The 18,667-nt window shown below is 41.1% G+C and overlaps 1 protein-coding gene across 1 annotated transcript; it reads right to left on the bottom strand.

The window, feature by feature from the left end:
• Positions 1 to 2,034: 2,034 nt before the first annotated feature.
• Positions 2,035 to 17,532, bottom strand: LOC139450774 (von Willebrand factor A domain-containing protein 7-like). The gene is made up of 20 exons (XM_071232604.1): positions 17,283 to 17,532; positions 16,440 to 16,562; positions 15,377 to 15,550; positions 14,649 to 14,712; positions 12,959 to 13,056; positions 11,366 to 11,554; positions 10,629 to 10,841; positions 9,849 to 9,968; positions 9,351 to 9,512; positions 8,870 to 8,997; positions 7,737 to 7,893; positions 7,348 to 7,415; positions 6,794 to 6,950; positions 6,506 to 6,681; positions 4,717 to 4,828; positions 4,223 to 4,424; positions 3,716 to 3,809; positions 3,294 to 3,532; positions 2,413 to 2,548; positions 2,035 to 2,154 (listed from the first exon to the last, which is right to left on the bottom strand). The coding sequence occupies exons 1-20, from the start codon at positions 17,530 to 17,532 to the stop codon at positions 2,035 to 2,037; spliced, it is 2,982 nt and encodes a 993-aa protein (XP_071088705.1).
• Between the last annotated feature and the right edge of the window lie 1,135 nt (positions 17,533 to 18,667).

The following is an 18,667-nucleotide window of genomic DNA, read 5'->3' as shown; positions in this document are numbered from 1 at the left end:
TATAATTTTTCGTTTTGATGGCTACTGCTGAAATCGTAGCTCTTATCTGGACGTGAATGAACAAGCGTGGAGTTCCCGAGATGTCTCATCAACATGGCTGTGATAGTAAAATGATGCTTGGACAAAAATAAAGTCGCTGCTTCTACTGCAGGAGCACTGTGCCATCCTGTATTGCATCTCAACACTTGTTTTGTAAAACAATAAGTCCTGGGTTCTGCGCATCGTAATCGTATTAGGAATCAAACCCGGTTCCTTGTGATTCAAGTAGAAGACAGAAGGATGCGGGTCATGAGTCATACGATACACAGCGCTCGATATCTGTAAATAATTGCCATGCATATTTCAAATGAATCCATGTTTACAAATCTGTGTAAAGTTGCTCAGTGATTCTCCTAAAGCGGTAACGTCTAAGACCTGAATCATTTCGGACTTTCTTTATACATTAGCTGCCTAACTGTAATACTGCTCAAAGCGACATTAAATGAGCTCAGACACCTCGGGAGTAAAGTCCAAAGTGATGCAGGTTTAAAACGATTACCATTGTCGTAAAACCCATAAGCAAAGGTATGGAGATGACAAACATGGAAACATAATCAGGGCGAATCTGGGAATCGAGCAACACCGCGGAGACATAGACGACTGAGACCACCCCACCAGGTCATAGAGGCGCCGATAAACCATAATACTTTCAGGAATCTCTTACGTGTACGCCAGCAAGAGATATTTTACGTCTGTTTCCTGAGGTTGATTGTAATAACATGTCGGTTTGAAACATAAGATTGTTGATAAATGATGTTACAGATATTTTCATCGGTTAATAGTTTGGATGGAAACCTCCTCCTCGGTCTTGATTGAGAATGTAATTCCCCCGGGGAAAAGGGAACTTGGGAAGGCCCTCCTCATCTCCAGGCTTCTCCAGGCTTCGAAGCCCACTCAAATTTTTATCATTTACATTATTTTGCTGTCAATGGTGTAGGCGCTCTGATATCTGGTCAGCCTGATGTATGAGCATCGGTAGCTACGTGGGTAAGGTGTGGAGAGTGCAGTGGTCGTCGGTTCGAATGACAGTGGCTTACTGATAGGCTTAGGGACAGACCATTTGGTATATTATGGTGTGTGTGTGTGTGTGTGTGTGTGTGTGTTGGGATTCTGTATGTAGTCTTGGTATTTATTTAAAAATTCAGGTCTTTTTATTAAAAGTATTGGCCTTATTATTTAAAAGAAAAAAACATCTTATAATGACGTATTGTTTCATTAATCCAAACTTATTCACTCCCTGTGATTAGTTTCAATGACACCCGCTTAGTCCATTGTCCTATATTAGGCCTTGACCTTGGTACATGAAATGCACAATAGTTGTAGTATACATTAAACACAAAATGAAACATTGAAGCAAACTCATGATCACTCTCGTAGATTTAATGAAGGAACACGATGCCCAAACATTAACAGGAAACTACATTTCAACATTTTTACGTTTGATATTTAATAACATAGACGACCACTTTATTCATATCATTCAGTGATATTGGTACATATGAATCCGCTAACTATTAGTTATGTGTATATTGTTGATTGGTAATCTGCATGTAATTTGCATGACATTAGTGAAAACCATTGGTGCCTTGGGGCATTGGTGCCATCCACGTACACACATATTTATTAAAACACCAGTCTCAGCACAACTATATACATCATTGTACACCCTCATTAATCTGTTAAGGCACACACGGCATGCACTGTGGACACATCACCTGTGCATTACGTGATTACGTGCATTAAGTTATTCGATTCAATTAATTGGATTATTGAATGTCCTGAAAGTAAAACCAACGGTCAGGTCGGTAGTACAATTAATGTGAATAAAAGATCCCTTCCTGCTGGTAGTGTATGGACACATTTTGAATATGTTAATAATATGCATAGGATCTCCTGTATATCAGTGTTGATGTTGCATAACTTATGTGACCAGTAGGTCAATCAGTTGGATGCCAACATTAAAAATGTTGTGTAAATATCGAGGCTATAAACTCCTTAGACCTTCTTCACGGGGGCTTTATGACAAATCTTCATGACTACAGCAGTAGCCACAGCGAAGAAAAGTGCCACACCTCCAACACAGCATCCGACAATCACCCCGGTGAAGTCTCTCTCCTGGGTGATCAAAACAACAGATTCAAGTTTGGGTAGAAATCGTCCCAAGTAAATAGCCGTATGATACAACGAAAGTCGGTCCTTGGTTTACACTTAACCCCAGTCAAATCATTCATTATATGTTCTTTTCACGAAGAATAGATCGAAAAGGGCATGCTCCAAATAAATCTAAACATAAGAATGTACAAATAAGTGTGGATTTGAATAGTTTCACAAGTTGAGGTTCGTTTAAAAAATAAGCTGTGAGCCTACACTTACAGCATCCTGTTGCTCGGACGGAACACAGTCGTACACCGGCCTGTGTAGCCCAGGGGCCAGATCTATTTGACACTCCCCGGTGTTGCCTGCAACATCGACTACAATGATGTGGACGAGCGACGTGCAGCAGCTGCCCCTGAAGTTCAAAGAACAAAGTATTAGGTTCATGTTGCTCATGTTACACCAGGAGGTCGATTAGAAAATAAATAAATAACACGACTCTGTAGCTAGATTTTTTTCTGCCATAATATTAGTAAGATAAAAACATCATACAATGATATATATAGACAATCAAATGAAATAAAGGAATCCACCATTTGATACTCATGTGATACATGCAGAAATGGAAGAAATAGACGATGAAGATATTTTCAATATGGCTGACGTGGCGGTCATATTCAAAATCAAGTCGACATTATATTTTGAGAGTACTTTGAGAGACCCCGTAGCTGTGATATAATTTCAGAGGAAAATTGTGAACTCAAACATTTTCAATACGAGTGCGTGCCTGCTTGCGTGCGTGTGTGCGTGCGCGCGTTCGTGTCTGCTTGTCCTTGTCCGGTGCTAGCCCACTGAGATTCATGCCGGAGGTTTAACATGAACACCCCACTTAGACACTGTACAGTGACTCCGAGCTGACCAGTCTTTGTTTTATCCCCTCAAAGAGGCAAGCTCACAAGAAGTAGCATATTTCCTCCTCTAACCATATTTGATGTCTTCAAAACGTTTAGAATTAACTAATCACCTCCATCAACATATTATCTGATAAACGCTCAGATAACAAGGGGTTTAGGATACACAAATGCATGTTATCTTTGGTGCATGTGATACAAAGCCTTATTTGTTTACACATGTTGCCAACAGTAGACATGTACGATTACCTAATACTTGTCTGGACAGATCCATTGACCCCCGTCTGGCCTTCAACGAATGTGCCGACCTCGAACGAGCCTGTCTCATCCATACTGGAGGTGATCTGGAATAATCCGGTTCCCTCGTCCCATATCTCCGCCGAGGCTGACCACGTGTCCTGGTGACACGTGCAGGGTTCCAGCATGTTTTCGTCACACGTGCCCACAAGTGATGTGATGTGACACTCCGGCTTATCCTTGTCTGTATCCTTTATGAAAACACAGAGATCAATATCACTTTACTTTCAACTTCACAATGTCCTGTCATATTTGTCTGAGTTACAGGAAACTGTACCGAAAGGAGATATAAATATATATAGTCATGAAATATATAAAATATCATTTTCGGTTAGGTCTAAGAGATGTTGATAGTGACTCTCGTAATGGGTAACCTTCAGTTGTGGAATCTTTGTTCCTGTTGATACTCTCTTCACGCCATACTGGAAGTCACCAGCATCTCCAGTTGTAGCAGTTAGAGTGATGGTTCTGAATATACAAATGCAAAGTAACAGTAGATTTTGTTATTGTTCTTGTTTTTGCATCCTTATGAAATAAACATTTTACATCTGTCTTAGTCGAGTCGGCGTGAAAATGTCCTGGCCAGACAAGTAGTGGTTGATATTATAAACATTCGGGAAGAAAGACACGACAGACCTTGACCATCCGATCCATGACTCTTCTCTTACAGGGTGGGAGTGAAATTGGTCTTTGGACTGAACACTTTTCCTGAACTGTGTAAGTTACTGGGGTGTCAATAATATGGTCATCGGGTAACTGTCGACATCGCCCAAGTACAGTCATTGCTGGTTCTTACAGCCTGATCGTCTTTAGACACCAACATATATGGTGATTATGCAAGAAATTATGTTTTGCAAGTTACATATGGTTACGGCTCTTACGTTGTAATTCCTTCAGTAGGACCTGCCATTATGATGAACTCTCCAGTTTTACTTTCTCCTGAATTGAGGGTGAATACCAGTGAAAAAGGTGTCTGAGCGAAATTCTGGTCATCTTTGATGGTCACATTTATCACTGATTGGCTTCCACCCTTGTTTGTCACCATGAATGGGATCTTCATTTTCTCGTTCAGATAGACAACGCCTACAGAAGAAGAGAACATAAAGCTCAAGTGATAGTATATGGATAAGCATCATACACTGTGGAGAGCAGAACACACGCTGACTTTTGAAGAAGAGTGACTACGCGTCACGATCATGAAAAATTATCAACATATTTCATTAATTTCTTTCAACATATTATTTCAATTTATATCTTCATCTGACATTGTACAATTTGGACGTACTCTCTATATTTTCTTAACTCCTTTATTGCAAACCGTCCTTAAATAGTCGTACGAAAGTATCTTGCAATGTGATATGTGTGATGATGCTACCTTCTGCTGGCAACATTTTCAGATCAATGGCTACAGGAACAATCTGACTTGGTTGAAGTCTTATCAGCTGGTGTCCAGATTTGTCACGCCCCCATACCGCTACCTTGAAGGGCTGGAAAAAAGTGGCATAGCATAATTATCATATACGACGCATTTACAGACATTTTGGGATTTACCGGCAGGTTACCAATATCCAAACAGATCGATGAATTTAAATATCCATCGCGTCAAATGTATCAGACCACCAAATCTTAAGTGTATTTGCAAGCTCACTTTCAATGTAGAGATTTTGAAATGGTACACCATGTGCTGACAAATCATCTGCCTGCATACTGGTACAACTATGGGAGAAATTCATGTTTAATAAGAGAAAGCGTTTTTACCGCTATTAACTTTGAATGAAAGTTCTACCAAACTGAAAGTCCGTCTTTGGAACGATTGCAGTTGAAAAGCCTTTGCATACTTTCCCATAAAATCAAAGGTGGCAAATCACTGGCACGCATCAAACTTGCATGTCATGTCGGGCTATGTCCACGGTGTTAAACACAAATCATACTGTGATCATTCTCTCATTAGAAAACACAACCTGACTGGACCTGTGAGGGACTTGCCGAGATGAAGATGTCCACAGAAGGCCAGTGCCGGGACAGGGTTCTTGTACGCAAGGAAGACGGTTACCAACTTCAACTTGCACCTTTCCGCGTCATAGCTGGCATGCCCACAAGTGAGTGGTTCTGCATTCAGAAGGATTAGAAGCCAGAAGACCAATAAGACGCCCACTGCTCTCACCCCAACATATGCGGGACTGTTTAGCCTGGTGTCAGATTCGAGCAAACTGGAACTTAAGGTCATGGAGGAGGAGTCATTTGCCTGACGAGAGTCGGTTTGTACTGCTCAATACTGATGGAAGGACTCGTGTCTGGTGGCAGAGGGGAACATCTTATCATCACCGCAACATCCAGGGGACAGTGACATGTGATGAAGGTTCAGTGATGGTTTTGGGATGTTGCTCCTTTGATTGTAAACTTGATTTGGTCACAGTTCAGGGGGACATTAAAAGGACAAAGGTACCAAGATACCATATTAGACCCTGGTTGTGTTGTGGCTTATCTGGATAACCATGCACTTGTCACACGTACTGTCTTCATGGATGACAATGCCAGATCTGTCCGTGCGTGAGCGCTAGTACAACACCATTGAGGCTCTGCCTTGGCCTTCTCAAAGACCAGACCTGAATCCTACCGAGCATCTATGGGATCAGTTGGGACGTAGGGTTAGAGCCAGGGAACCTGCATTACAGAATCTCCAAGAATTGACCCAGGCATTGCATCAGGAATGCAATGCACCCCCCAGTGAAGGATCAATCGTCTGATTTTGAGAAGTCTTGCGGATGTTATCCGTGTTCAGGGTGGCTACACCAGACACTGACTTTCACAGTTGATCACATAACTGTGACATGGGTACAAGGTTACTAAGATATGTACGTGTCGACCTGTCCATTTCAGTCCTGAACGTTACCTTGTACTACCTATTTATCCCCAATTACAGTCCTTGTTTTTGTTGTTGCAAATGCTCATTTGTCCTATTATTATTAAAATTAACATACCATTTCACATTAAGTAACACTTTTGATTGCTTTTGTGTAGAGTTCCTTCTTATCCTCACCCATATCTTTTCTGATTAACTTAATGGTACGATACCTTTGACAATGTGTTCAAAAGAAAATTGAATAACAAATTGCACTGTTTTGATCACGTAGTGCTGTTTTGATATGAGCAAAACGACTTACGGTTGTAGGCAGAGTGATGCGCAGCTTGAACACAGCGGAATCTGCCGACCCAGGGACACGGGTTAGACCTGGATGACGTGCAAGTTCAGATCCATCGTCAGCCAGATACAACACTTCACTCAAACTCTGAATACTGTCCATGGAGCTGCCGGTAGCCACTATTGTCACATCGTCACCTAAATATGTTGAATGAGGATTCAATCTGATCATGCTTGCTCTGTTTGTTATACTTGCCACATTACGTTATTCGTTTAATAAGTCTGCTATCTGTTAAAACTGGTCACCTACCTGCAATGGGTCTTCCCTGTATTTCATACTGGAATCCTGAAGATGGATCTGTCTTCACAAATGTTGTGAAAATGTCAAAAGAACTTTCAGCTGTGACTTCAACATCCCACTCGTAAGAGTCAGACCGGGTTAACGTCCATTCACCCGGAGTAGGTTTCTATATTTTATTGGAAAAAGGTGCAAAAGACTTGTAGTGTACTGGGCATGGGTTTCTGGCGTGTTCAAGGGCCGCAACTCTGCACGACTTGGCCACCCGTGCCCCCTCGAGATAAGATAAATGACATACACTTCAATATATACTAAGGGACTTGTCCTTTATGATAGGGGAGGGTGGGCCAGTGAGATTAAAGGGCGTGGGGGCATGATTACAGTTACACAGTTCAGGTACAGTATTCAGTCCTGAGACCAATCTCACTCCCAACCTATAAATGGCCAGTCCCCGATAATAGTTCCAAGTTGTTGGGATTGTTTTCGTTTGACATTTTAAAAAAAGTATTCCATTGTTACTGTTGGAAGAGACCAAATTAACCAGACCACATGTACACATCACTCACCTGTAGTTTGACCAGTTTAATCCCTCCACCAAGATAATCAACCGTTACATTCGTCGTCACCGCTGCCCCTGTCAGATTGAATATATTTTATGGACTGTTTTGTTTGTTAAACGCTAAGCTCATATTCCATTGAGTTGGGGTCTTCCTGTACATAATCGAATGTAGATTAGGTGTAGAGTTAGGTATACGATATTGCAGTGAAAGGACATCACTGACTTTGGTCTTGTAATTGTAATGATTTACTGAAGCTTGCATCAAAGTGACACAAATTATACAGTTACACATATACAGTTATATTCTTAAAATAAATAAGATTCTATCGTATGCAATGATGTCCTCTAATAATCATAACTGACAAGGTATATTTTATTTCAAGAAAAGTTTCCCACCTGGCGCGGTTATTGTCTGTTGTGGCTCGGATCCTCCTCTGCTCATGATCTTTACGGTTACTTCTGTGATGGTGTCGTCTACATAGATCGTGGAGGTTGTCTGGGATGATGGCATGTAGACCTTCATAAGAGTCACCAGCAGCGGAGACACAGATTCCTAACACAGAAATATAGTGGTAAGTATACAGTGATAACACCGTCAAGGTTCACACACTGCTGACACGGAAATATAGTGGTAAGTATAGAGTGATAACACCGTCAAGGTTCACACACTGCTGACACAGAAATATAGTGCTAAGTATACAGTGATAACACCGTCAAGGCTCACACACTGCTGACACGGGAATATAGTGGTAAGTATATAGTGATAACACCGTCAAGGTTTACACACTGCTGACACGGAAATAGAGTGGTACGTATACACATATATAACGTATATACATATATAATATACAGTGATAGCGTCGTCAAGGGCCACAGACTTCTTACAAAAATATAGTGGTCTGTCAAAAGTAATAACATCGTCAAGGGGTCACATTAAGGGCGCTCGGCATTAAGGGACTAAAACAAGGACTGGTCAGCATGGAATCAGTATACTGTGCCTGAGTGGGGTATTCATGTTAAACTGCGGCATGGTATTTCAGTGAGCTAGCACTATAAATCGGCATCGGTCCATACCAGTACAAGCAGCCACACACACCAGTGCAATAATCTTGGACGCGACGTTAAACCCAATTTCACCTCACCTCACAAACTCCTAACACAGAAATAAAGTGGTACGTATAAAGTAATAGCATCTTCAATGAGACACAGAACCCTGAACCAGGTATATAGTGTTACAAACATGGGGATACTTTAAGGCACAGAAGAAAGGTGCTGCATATATAATAAATTTAACTATGATCGGTAATTTGACACTTGATGGCTGTTTTTGTTGACAGCATCTTGACATACAGAACCGTTACCTCCATAAGTGACACAGGTTTCAATTACGCACAAAAAGACAGTTATAAATATTTATAAGTATAGAGCATCAACAAATATCACGCGCCACTGGCGATTGCAAAACATGAGCACAGGCGTATGAATGTTGTTCATGTGTTTTGAACACATGAAACCCCTCAGAAACGTACCTGTATAATTTGAGCAACTTTACCTATCCCTGCCTTCGTGGTTGTGTGAACGGAACCACCGGATGCCCCTGCTATCATGTCATATATACTGCCCCCATCAGGCACAGCGCGCTTATACAGGGGTACTTCTGTAAATACAATGCACAAAAAAAACGGACTGTAAATACAGAATGCCTTTCAGAAAGTGATCAAATGTAAATATTGTCTTATATTTCTTAGTAAAAGTACAAATTCGAGTACTTTTTCGGCGGTTGAGTGCAATCCAGGATTCGAACCCACACTCTCCGATTGAGGCACTGATAGTCAGCCCACAAAGTCAAAATCATCTACCCACTCAGCCACCCAGGCTAGCACCAAATTGACATACACATCTTCTGTGTATAATGTAGACTGAATTATGTATCCCGCGCATCTAGTCAGACAGATGCAAATGTTGAAGTAAACGCAGGGATTTTCTCGCTCTTCATACACTGTCTCTTACCTGCATCTCTCCTCCTACGCGTACATCGTCCAGTGAGGAAGAAGTCAACAGTAATCTTCTTTTGAAGAGCCAGAGACGCAACTGTCGATTGCATTTCTGCGTCTTTTGGTGAGGCATCCGTTGCCACGAATATTTTTGAAGATGGTAGGCAAATCTCCAAGGCTTGAAATATCAAATATGACGGTTACCATAATCACTGGTAGTTATGGATAGGCATGTAGTTGAAAATTGTTCCAGAACCATACAAAGATATTGTCGAGAACTTAACCACAGGACTATTGACATTTATATCAAACACTCAAATGGTGTGAAATGTCTTCAAATTATTCAAAATAGTATTGCTTTTATCAGTAGACTTCTAGCAAACGTGTAATTATCTGTATTTTTGCTGTGCTCAAACAATGAAGGCGCCAACAAGGAGGTTAAGCCACGAACGAGGTTGAATGCAGTAATCACTTTTACAAAACAAATATTTGAAATATTTTAAATCTGTTCTACCCTTCAAAAGACCATCCATGGAATACTCGGGGCAGTCTCCTCCTCCGTGAACTGTGATGCTTTTCAGGAATGAAATTGTTTTCTGTCCATCTTCGAACTGATGAGTTTCAGTTAGTTGCGCTGGTGAATGCAACAACAGTAACATTTAATTACGGATAAGCTCATATTACAACGTGATTTGTATTACATTACTGAACGCGGTACATTCGTTCTTAGAGAGTCTACCCTATTCAATTGGCATAGCGTGGCTGAGACGCTGGTGAATGCAACAACAATTATGTATGGAAAACACACGAAGTTATTTGTATTACATTTCAGCACTGTATGTTGGTTCTTGGGAGTCCTATTCAGTTGACTTAACACGGTGGTCAACGAACAATGCATTGATCAGGTGAATAACTATATATATAACGCTTCGATACGACCTCCACGCTGAATGTGGGGAGGCAAAGGGGAAAGATACTGTTTATCTTTAATGAAAACTCAGACGACTAAGCCGTAGGAGGGGGAAAAGGTTTGAGGTATTCTAAACATGATATTTATTCATTTATGTGCCTGAATAAGGCAATGAGCACACGATCATACCCGATACCTTTTACTACTTCAATAGTAGATTTTATGATGGTGTAATTATAAAATAGATACACTAGTGTAATAACCAAAAAGTATTGTAGTTTGCGGCTATGCAGATGCCCATCCCTGACCTCGTACAGGACACTCCTTAGCAATCGAAATAAACTCTTCCAAGAAAACATGAAAGATCAATCATCATGTACAAACCTGGATCGTTGAACAGGACAACAATGTAATTTGCTGGTTCATCAACAGTTCCTACAGTAGATGCTGTGATGTTAATGACAGCGTTCTTTACGGCTTCTATGTCATCCGCCATAGATCCAGTGGTGTCAATTACGAAAGCCAAAGAGTTCCCAGATTTAAGTTGAAGCAGGTTTTCGTACCCATGCTTGCTGATGTGTCCGCGAATCCCATCAACTGTTATAATAGAATGTTAACATCATAGTGACGCACACCGCGGCATATAGTGTATATTTTGCTCCTCAATAACATGCCGTCGTGCGTCACGACAGAAGTAAGAAAAGCAGTTGAAAATAGTTCGGCTCTTCTAAATAAATGCTCTTGACAAAAGGAAAGGTAAACATATATATAATGTGAAAAGCGACACAGGGCCACATAAATGCATTCTGTGGAAACACTATACACCTGACGTTGTGAATAGTTCCACACCTGGTAACCGGATGTACATTGCTATAGTAAGCTAACATTACCTGCTGGTGGCATAAAATCATGACTCTTATTTTACGACCAGGATGAATTAGATATTTCCAATACAAACCATTGTAACTTCAAATCGTTGTTTGATTATTTGTTGTGTGAAAATATAAAAATTGGTTGGGTGTATAAGCTATCTAACATCCACTTACAAGACCGTTTGTAGCCGTATGTCTGAACGTACACTCAACAGGAAATGAAACCCAAACATTATGTTCAAGATGTACCTTTATCATTGAAGAAGTGGATGGTGTGATGGATGGCGGCCTGTGCTGCCTGCAAGTGGAGATGGTGGTGGGGGGACAGAGAGGGTTCGGTGGAGTCTTTGTTGATACCCCCCAGGGCTGCTGTTGTGGTCGCGCTGTTGTCCCGGGGGCCACCGTGGCTACACTTTCCAGTGTATGCCAATGGATCACCTGAACGTATATGGCGTGTTGAAAGAGAAACGTTAAAGATGATTGTACCTCGTCAGAATTGCAGGCACATGCCTCTAAGTTAATTATTTACTTGCTTTACCACCATTTTATAAACCACCTCTGACGTCATTTTCAATGTTTCTCCTTTCAGCAAGTAGAAAGCCGGGAGAGATTTTGGTTGTTTGGTTGCTTGGTTTGTTTAACGCCGCACTCAGCAATATTCCCCGCTTTATGACAGCGGTCTGTAAATAATCGAGTCTGGACCAGACAATCCAGTGATTAATATCATGAGCATCGATCCACGCAATTGGGATCGATGACATGCATCAACCAAGTCAGCCAGCCTGACCACACGATCCCGTTAGTCGCCTTTTACGACAAGCATAGTCGCCTTTTACGGCAAGCATGAGTTGCTGAAGACCTATTCTACCGCGGAATCTTCACGGGTCGGCAGAGATTTTGAGTGAGTGAGTGAGTCAGTTGGCTTTATCGCCGCTTTGACGAATATTCCAGTTATGTTAGCTTAGTGTAGGAATAAAGCCGGAAGCGATGCATGTCTCGTTTTACAACTTTGGTGAAACGCACGACCACGGGTATGGTGCCGACTACCCTAGAAACATAATCGGGCCGAACCGGAATTCGACCCTTGATGATCGGTTACTGGAATGCCCAAGGGACGCAACTCTGCACACCCGTGTCCCGAGTGATTTTGATTATAAACAGGGAGGTTTGACTTTCAAGTATGACCTTGGAGGTTATAAATGAGCTTTAGTCAAGCTCAGGTAAGGTATCAAATCAATACAAAATATTTGTTTAATGCGTGTATCAAAGGATATATCGGTTCATAAGTAAAAGAAAATTTAAAACATTTCCTTGGTTGCAGTTGAAAAATGTAAACACTCGGGAGAAGAATTCCTCGGACTCTTCTGTTTCCAGTGTGTTTACATTTTCAACCGAAACTGAGGAGAAGTGTTTTCTCCCATACTTAACACTCATCAACTTGACGCATTTGTTCTATCAGGCTCGGTAACTTGGTTGGTTGCATGTTATCTTATCCCGCCGCCAACGGACTTTGTTCTTGTATTATCCGTTGTGAGGACCAGACTCGATTATTTACAGGCCGCCCTCACATAACTGGTGGAGTTTCGTGCGGGGGACGACACGCGGTTGCGTTTTGGGGCTATTCTTCCACACCAAGATGACATGTCGCCACATCTGACCATATCATCATGTGCCCATCATGTGTATAATAATGTCAACTACTTATGTCTTACGCTCTCATTGTTCAAATAGTCATCAATATGGCCGATCGTTATGCAAATGGGCGCCTTCTCTAAGACACAAGTTTTTCAATGATTCTATAGGTCTGTAAATCTGAGGTTTTGAAAATCAAATACAACATACGTGAAGGCTTTGTGATGTCCTCGCCACTCCGGTAACCACTTGTCAGGATGTTGCTCTTCACTAGTAACGTGTTCTCACATCCATCATAAGCATTTTGTCTGAAACATTTACACGAGCAATGAAAATACGTTACTATACTTAGACGACTGGGCCACCCGTGCTCCCTCTGCCATTTGTGACTTTAGCAAATGACCCCAGTGGTCTTCAGTGCAGCTTATTAACTTCTTTTGACAAGTAGTTTCGTCATGTAATGGCGTGTCTAAAAATGTGTTAAAGATTATAACAGAAATGCCAGCTGTCAATAAAATCTGCTTAAAAATATGTTGCTTGGATCCCTTGAGTAGTACATGTATATCGCCCTGATTGGCTTTATGTTATCATTTGGCCTCGACTTCCTCTCTGTTGATTGCGAGGTCAGATACTATCCCGTTCGGGTCACGAGATCTATCGAGATCTCCATGGGATCTGATAAAGTAGGTCAGTCATCTCGTGCACGATTTATGAATCAGGTTTGTCAGCGTTGCTGCATGTACTTATCAAACAGTGGCAAAAGGGTAGTCGCTCGTTTCTCGGCACTCGTGATATAAATCCGTACTGATAAAAAGAACACATGTAGAAAAACGTATTTAACATATATCTACCTAGCAACGGATGACCCTCCACTGTAACAGGTCATTTGCATTATTCAAAACAGATTCATGCCCCTTGGTGATGTTACACAGGGTACACGTTTATGTTTAGCATATATTTTAGTGTGAAAGACGTGAAAAAATGATATTTTCATTCCAGTGAACATACATGTACATGTAACACTTGATATTTCCCTGCAGCGAACATAATACTTGATATGCCACTGCAGTGAACGGAACTATTGTCTAATAAGAGTTACCTCGACGCAAACTGTCTCCCCTTTATCAGTGTCGAGCCGTACACCAACTGTTGACTTCCTTTTTACGTTAGTTCAACATGGACAAGGCAAAATATTGACAGCTGGTCATTTATGGACTTTATACTGTTTCTTGCCGTTTGTTATTCTCTTCAAAATGTGTCATTATAAACCGTAAATTTCTCATTTAACTCGTTAATCGAGACTGTTTGTTTCGCAAAGCGCCATTTTTGTTATTTAACCTGCCTGTATTCTTTCGTTTCCAACTATGGTCTCCTAGATTTCAAAAATATTTTTAGTTGAAGTTGATTTCGCATATAATCATAAAATTATCCAAATATATCACAAAGAATTGTATTGCCCTCAAATATGTTTTGTTACTTTTGTTTATATATTTTACGGTGTTGCAAACACGGATCTTCTTTAAGTAGTAATTACAAGGGATGGTGAAACGTCCCTGCGTGTCAGGTAGGGATATTGTACGTTTCAACGTGTACTTTACGACAACAACACACAAATGTTTATAATAAAAATATATTTGTTTCCTGGTCCGACCTATATTCAAATGTTTCAATCGATTCCCAAAAACTATCTTTATAAACTTAGTTACACATTAACACAAGGCGACATCCCTGACATTGATTGTTCCCGACGTATGTGTCTGCATAGATACTTTAATCATATTACATAGCCGGTGCCGGTTACATGAGGATTGACCATTTATGCGTTTACATGTACCATGAACGCAATGCATTCACTTCTTTAAACGTCACACCATATCAATAAGAAATTCAACTGACTTACCCGCATGTTTTGCATGTGTCCATTGACGACAATGCCTGGATATAAATTGGTTTATCTTTTATTCCTGAATTGAAAAACAAAATAGGAATTTATTTTTCTTTTAAATATAATCCGATGTGTTGAATATTTTAAAGTATGATCAACCTGCGCCTTCGCGAAATTAAATTTTACCCATTTCGTAGGATGCTGTATTCTATCCTGACTTTGGATAATGTTCGGATTTGGCGGGTTCTGTGATCTGAAGTTTCCTTTAACATACCTTTTTATCAAAATATCAATGTCACATCTTTTTGGTTACAAAAGATAAAGCTAAATATTCCAGACAATACATTTTGAAAGAAACAACAACAAGAATAGGAAGACATAGAGAGTGATATTACAAATTTTACGGGCCTTAGAAACGGAAGTTATTGATAAACCTGTCATGCACGGACTGTGATCCACAGATAAGCTAAATTCGGTGACATTGACAACTGGGCCACCCGTGTCCCTACTATGTAGAATAGGAAGATGGTGTTTCATAATCTTTGGAGATGTTGCTATAAAATAAATTGTGAAAGATGGATGATGTTTAAAAGATGAGTGAAATAAATGATTATCCACTTCTATTTTTTCGATAACTCTTAATCTGCCACGACATGATTGCTTGGTTGTTCAGGTAGATGTATAGGTATCGCGTATTATTTAAAGACAGCATAGGAAGAGCAGAGTCGGCTTCTGTCACTTACCGAGCTGGAAATACGGGACCCCGCCCTTCATCTCCACCCAGTTCGTGTTGCTGTAGAACATCTGCAGCATGTGCAGGAACTGACCAATCAGCTCTTTTACAGCGTCAAGATTAGGGTTGTCTCTCTTTAACATACCAAGGATCAATTCCCTGATGGAGATCATTTTCGAATGTGCTACAACAAAATGAAATGATGATTCAATACAAATGACGGGATTAAATACATGTTGCTTCTTACAGTACAACAGAAAACGTTACCAGATTGCTGGAATGTAACATCCAGCTTTACAAATATTGTTGTAACAGATTGTGCGATACAGTGCAACATCCGTGGCAGCCCTCTATAAATGATTCACAAAAAATGCTACAATTATATAAAACACCATTTGAAACATAAACCCTCAATACAGAAGAAAGACACGATATACCCAATCTGGGACCATATCCAAGCCCGTGCAGACCCCAACATCCCATGAAAGAGCATCAACGTACTTACAAGAAATGATGAAAATAGATCAGGATGCTACAAGAAGTCACCCACGTCACAGGACTCCAACAACCCTCAACAGAGATCAAGCTTATGACATCCCAATGACCTACCATGAGTTCATCACTACACTAATTTCATTTCCATCTCTTTCTTGCCTCGTGTTATCGCTTTCTCGTCACGTGCTATCGCTTTCTCGTCTCGTGTTTTTCGCGGCCATACTGGAAGACGAGAAAGCATGTCCCCTCTCGGCCACCATACCAGTTATACCACGGCGTGTTAGCTTAATGCGGGAAGGAACGATGTGACGTAGGTGGTGCAGAAGCCATTTACCACTTTAGAGTAAAGCAAAAGCTAAGCATCATCATCATATGGAATTCGAACATAGGATCCCAGTTCACCTAAGGTACGCTACTCTGCACAGCCAGCATCGACTCCTTGAATGACTGGACGCTCACGTAATTTCGATTGAAAAATAGAAAACCAAATGAATATATTCTTTTTCCATGTACTTCGATCTTCGAATCAACTCCTTTTGACCTTCGTTGCCCTGCTTTCAAAGATATTTAAGATGTACCTTCGTGGATGAGTTCCCCGTGGAAGTGCCACACCGCCTTGCCATAGTGGTCCTGGTCGACTCGGTTGTTGGCGCTGGAGATGTCTGCTATCACCTGCACCAGCCTCTTCTCCGAGGCTCCGACTTTAACACGAACAAAGACTAGATTACGGACATTATTTCATGATAGGCATGGTGAGGTCATATGGGGTTGAACTCACTTTAAAGACTCTCTTTATATAGCGACGTGCATGCTCGTGTGTGTGTGTGTGTGTGTGTGTGTGTGTGTGTGTGTCAGCTTGTGTTAGCCCGGACTATCTCCGATTTCATAGTGCTATCCTATGCCGCAGTTTAACATGAATACCCCACTCAGACATAGTATAGTTTCTCCGAGACGGTCAGCCATTCTTTTAGCCCTTTAATGCCGAGCGCCAGACAGGGTAACAACAAGTACCATCTTTACGTCTTTTGGTATGACGCGGCCGGGGATCGATCGAACCCAGCGACCTTCCGCTCTCCGGACAGACGCTCTACAACTAGACCTCGGAGGCGGCCTAATAGGCATGGTTACGGTAAGGGAGCGTTGATTTATTTGTTAAATGATGACACGATGTGATACCACTTGAACAGTTTAAACGTGAACACTTAATCACGTAGGTAATATCGTGTACCTATACACTACACAGCTGTGACAATTAGACAGTTAATTTCAATCCCAATTCACGTTTATGAAATGCATAATATATTGGCGATGGAGATCATATGAAACAATAAGAGTATACTAATGTTGATTCTGACGACGGTCAAATGTGACCATAATTAAATTTTCTTTGAAGAGCAATTATACAAACAATGACTTCATACCTCCGTAATACATCGGAAACAGTATTCTGGCAGTAAGTTCCGGAGTTCTGGCGAAATGTCCCGGTCTTAACGGAGTTGAACCATTCCTCGGATTGTCGTCGAAGAACGACGCTACTGCCTTTACAATTCCTATTCGTGTGATGTCTTCGTGTGTTAAAGTGCCGTGCCCTATGTCACCATCATAGAGTCTGTTTGGTAGAAATGCGTCCACACCACCAAGGAACAGCATACATACCAGAAGCATAGACATGATCCTATTGTAACTCACACAGCGTCTGTCCCGCTCACACAATATATAGGGAGCCATGTCATTATTTACCATGTCATTATGTTTACCAAGCAAAGAAATCAACTTCCTTGTTAAAAAGCGAAATAGATTAGTACCATTTATCACACACACGGTATTATTTCGTTTACCTTGTTTAAAGTCAGCTTCAGATAATCGTTGTTTATGAAGCTATTTGACATGTCTAGTCCAACACAATTGGGGGATTGGCAAGAGGTAGCAAATGCTTGAACGTTACACTCACTGGGCAAAGACGAACGACTTATCACAACTGTGTGTCGATGTAACCAATTGCAACCGTCAAAAAAGTGTTTTGAAATAAAATTGAACAATGACTTTTTGATCTAGCTACTACGGTAAACGAGAAGCAATTTACTAAGGACTCAGTATGTTGACGAGGGCGTAGTAGAATCGATAATGTGCGTAAGCAATCGCCCCTGTGGGGAACGAGTAGCTGAGATGAGAGGTTAAGATAACCAGAGTATTGAACAATGAGGCAGTTTTGCACTCAATTACATTTGTTTGACAGAAGTATTTCAAATACTGAGGTATCTCCCTGCTGTACCTAAATACTGGGTCACAAGAAAACAAGGGAATTTCATAGCCCTTCTAAAATTGAGTGAGTGAGTTGTGTTTAGCGTCGCTTTTAACAGTATTCCAGTTATTTCACGGCGTCTCAGCTTATTGTGGGAGGGAAGCCCGAAGTGATGGAGGTCTTAGACGTTAACCACTTCGGTGAAACTCACGAGCACGGGTATGGTGCTGACAAACCTAGAAACATGATCGAAGCGAACAGGGATTCGTACCCACAATCATAGGTTTCTGGCGTGCCCAAGGGACGAAACACTTCACAGCGAATTGAGGCGCCTTAGACAACTGTGCCGCCGTGCCCCTTCTAAAATTGAAATTGTCTTTCACGCCACATCCGTCCCAGGAATCTGGATGGACCACAGTTGCCCCTGAAACTATAAGCGTTAAAGTAATGCTTGTACAACAGTTGATCAATGTTTAACGCTTTGCTTCGAAATATGCAACTATGTCTCGGCGGCCTGTAAATGATCGAGTCTGGTCAAGGCAAACCAAGGACTGAAAACATGAA

Source organism: Haliotis cracherodii, unplaced genomic scaffold, assembly GCF_022045235.1.
Source record: "Haliotis cracherodii isolate W230 unplaced genomic scaffold, xgHalCrac1.p SCAF_8, whole genome shotgun sequence".
NCBI classification, from domain to species: Eukaryota; Metazoa; Mollusca; class Gastropoda; order Lepetellida; family Haliotidae; genus Haliotis; species Haliotis cracherodii.
This window is presented reverse-complemented; position numbering and strand designations above follow the sequence as displayed.

Coding starts and splice junctions, on each gene's coding strand:
- LOC139450774 (XM_071232604.1), bottom strand. CDS start 17,532: ATGTCTATGCTTCTGGTATGTATGCTGTTCCTTGGTGGTGTGGACGCA. Junction 7,894..8,869: donor AAGTTGCTCAAATTATACAG/GTACGTTTCTGA, acceptor TTTCTGTGTTAG/GAATCTGTGTCTCCGCTGCT. Junction 2,155..2,412: donor CGTCCGAGCAACAGGATGCT/GTAAGTGTAGGC, acceptor TTGATCACCCAG/GAGAGAGACTTCACCGGGGT.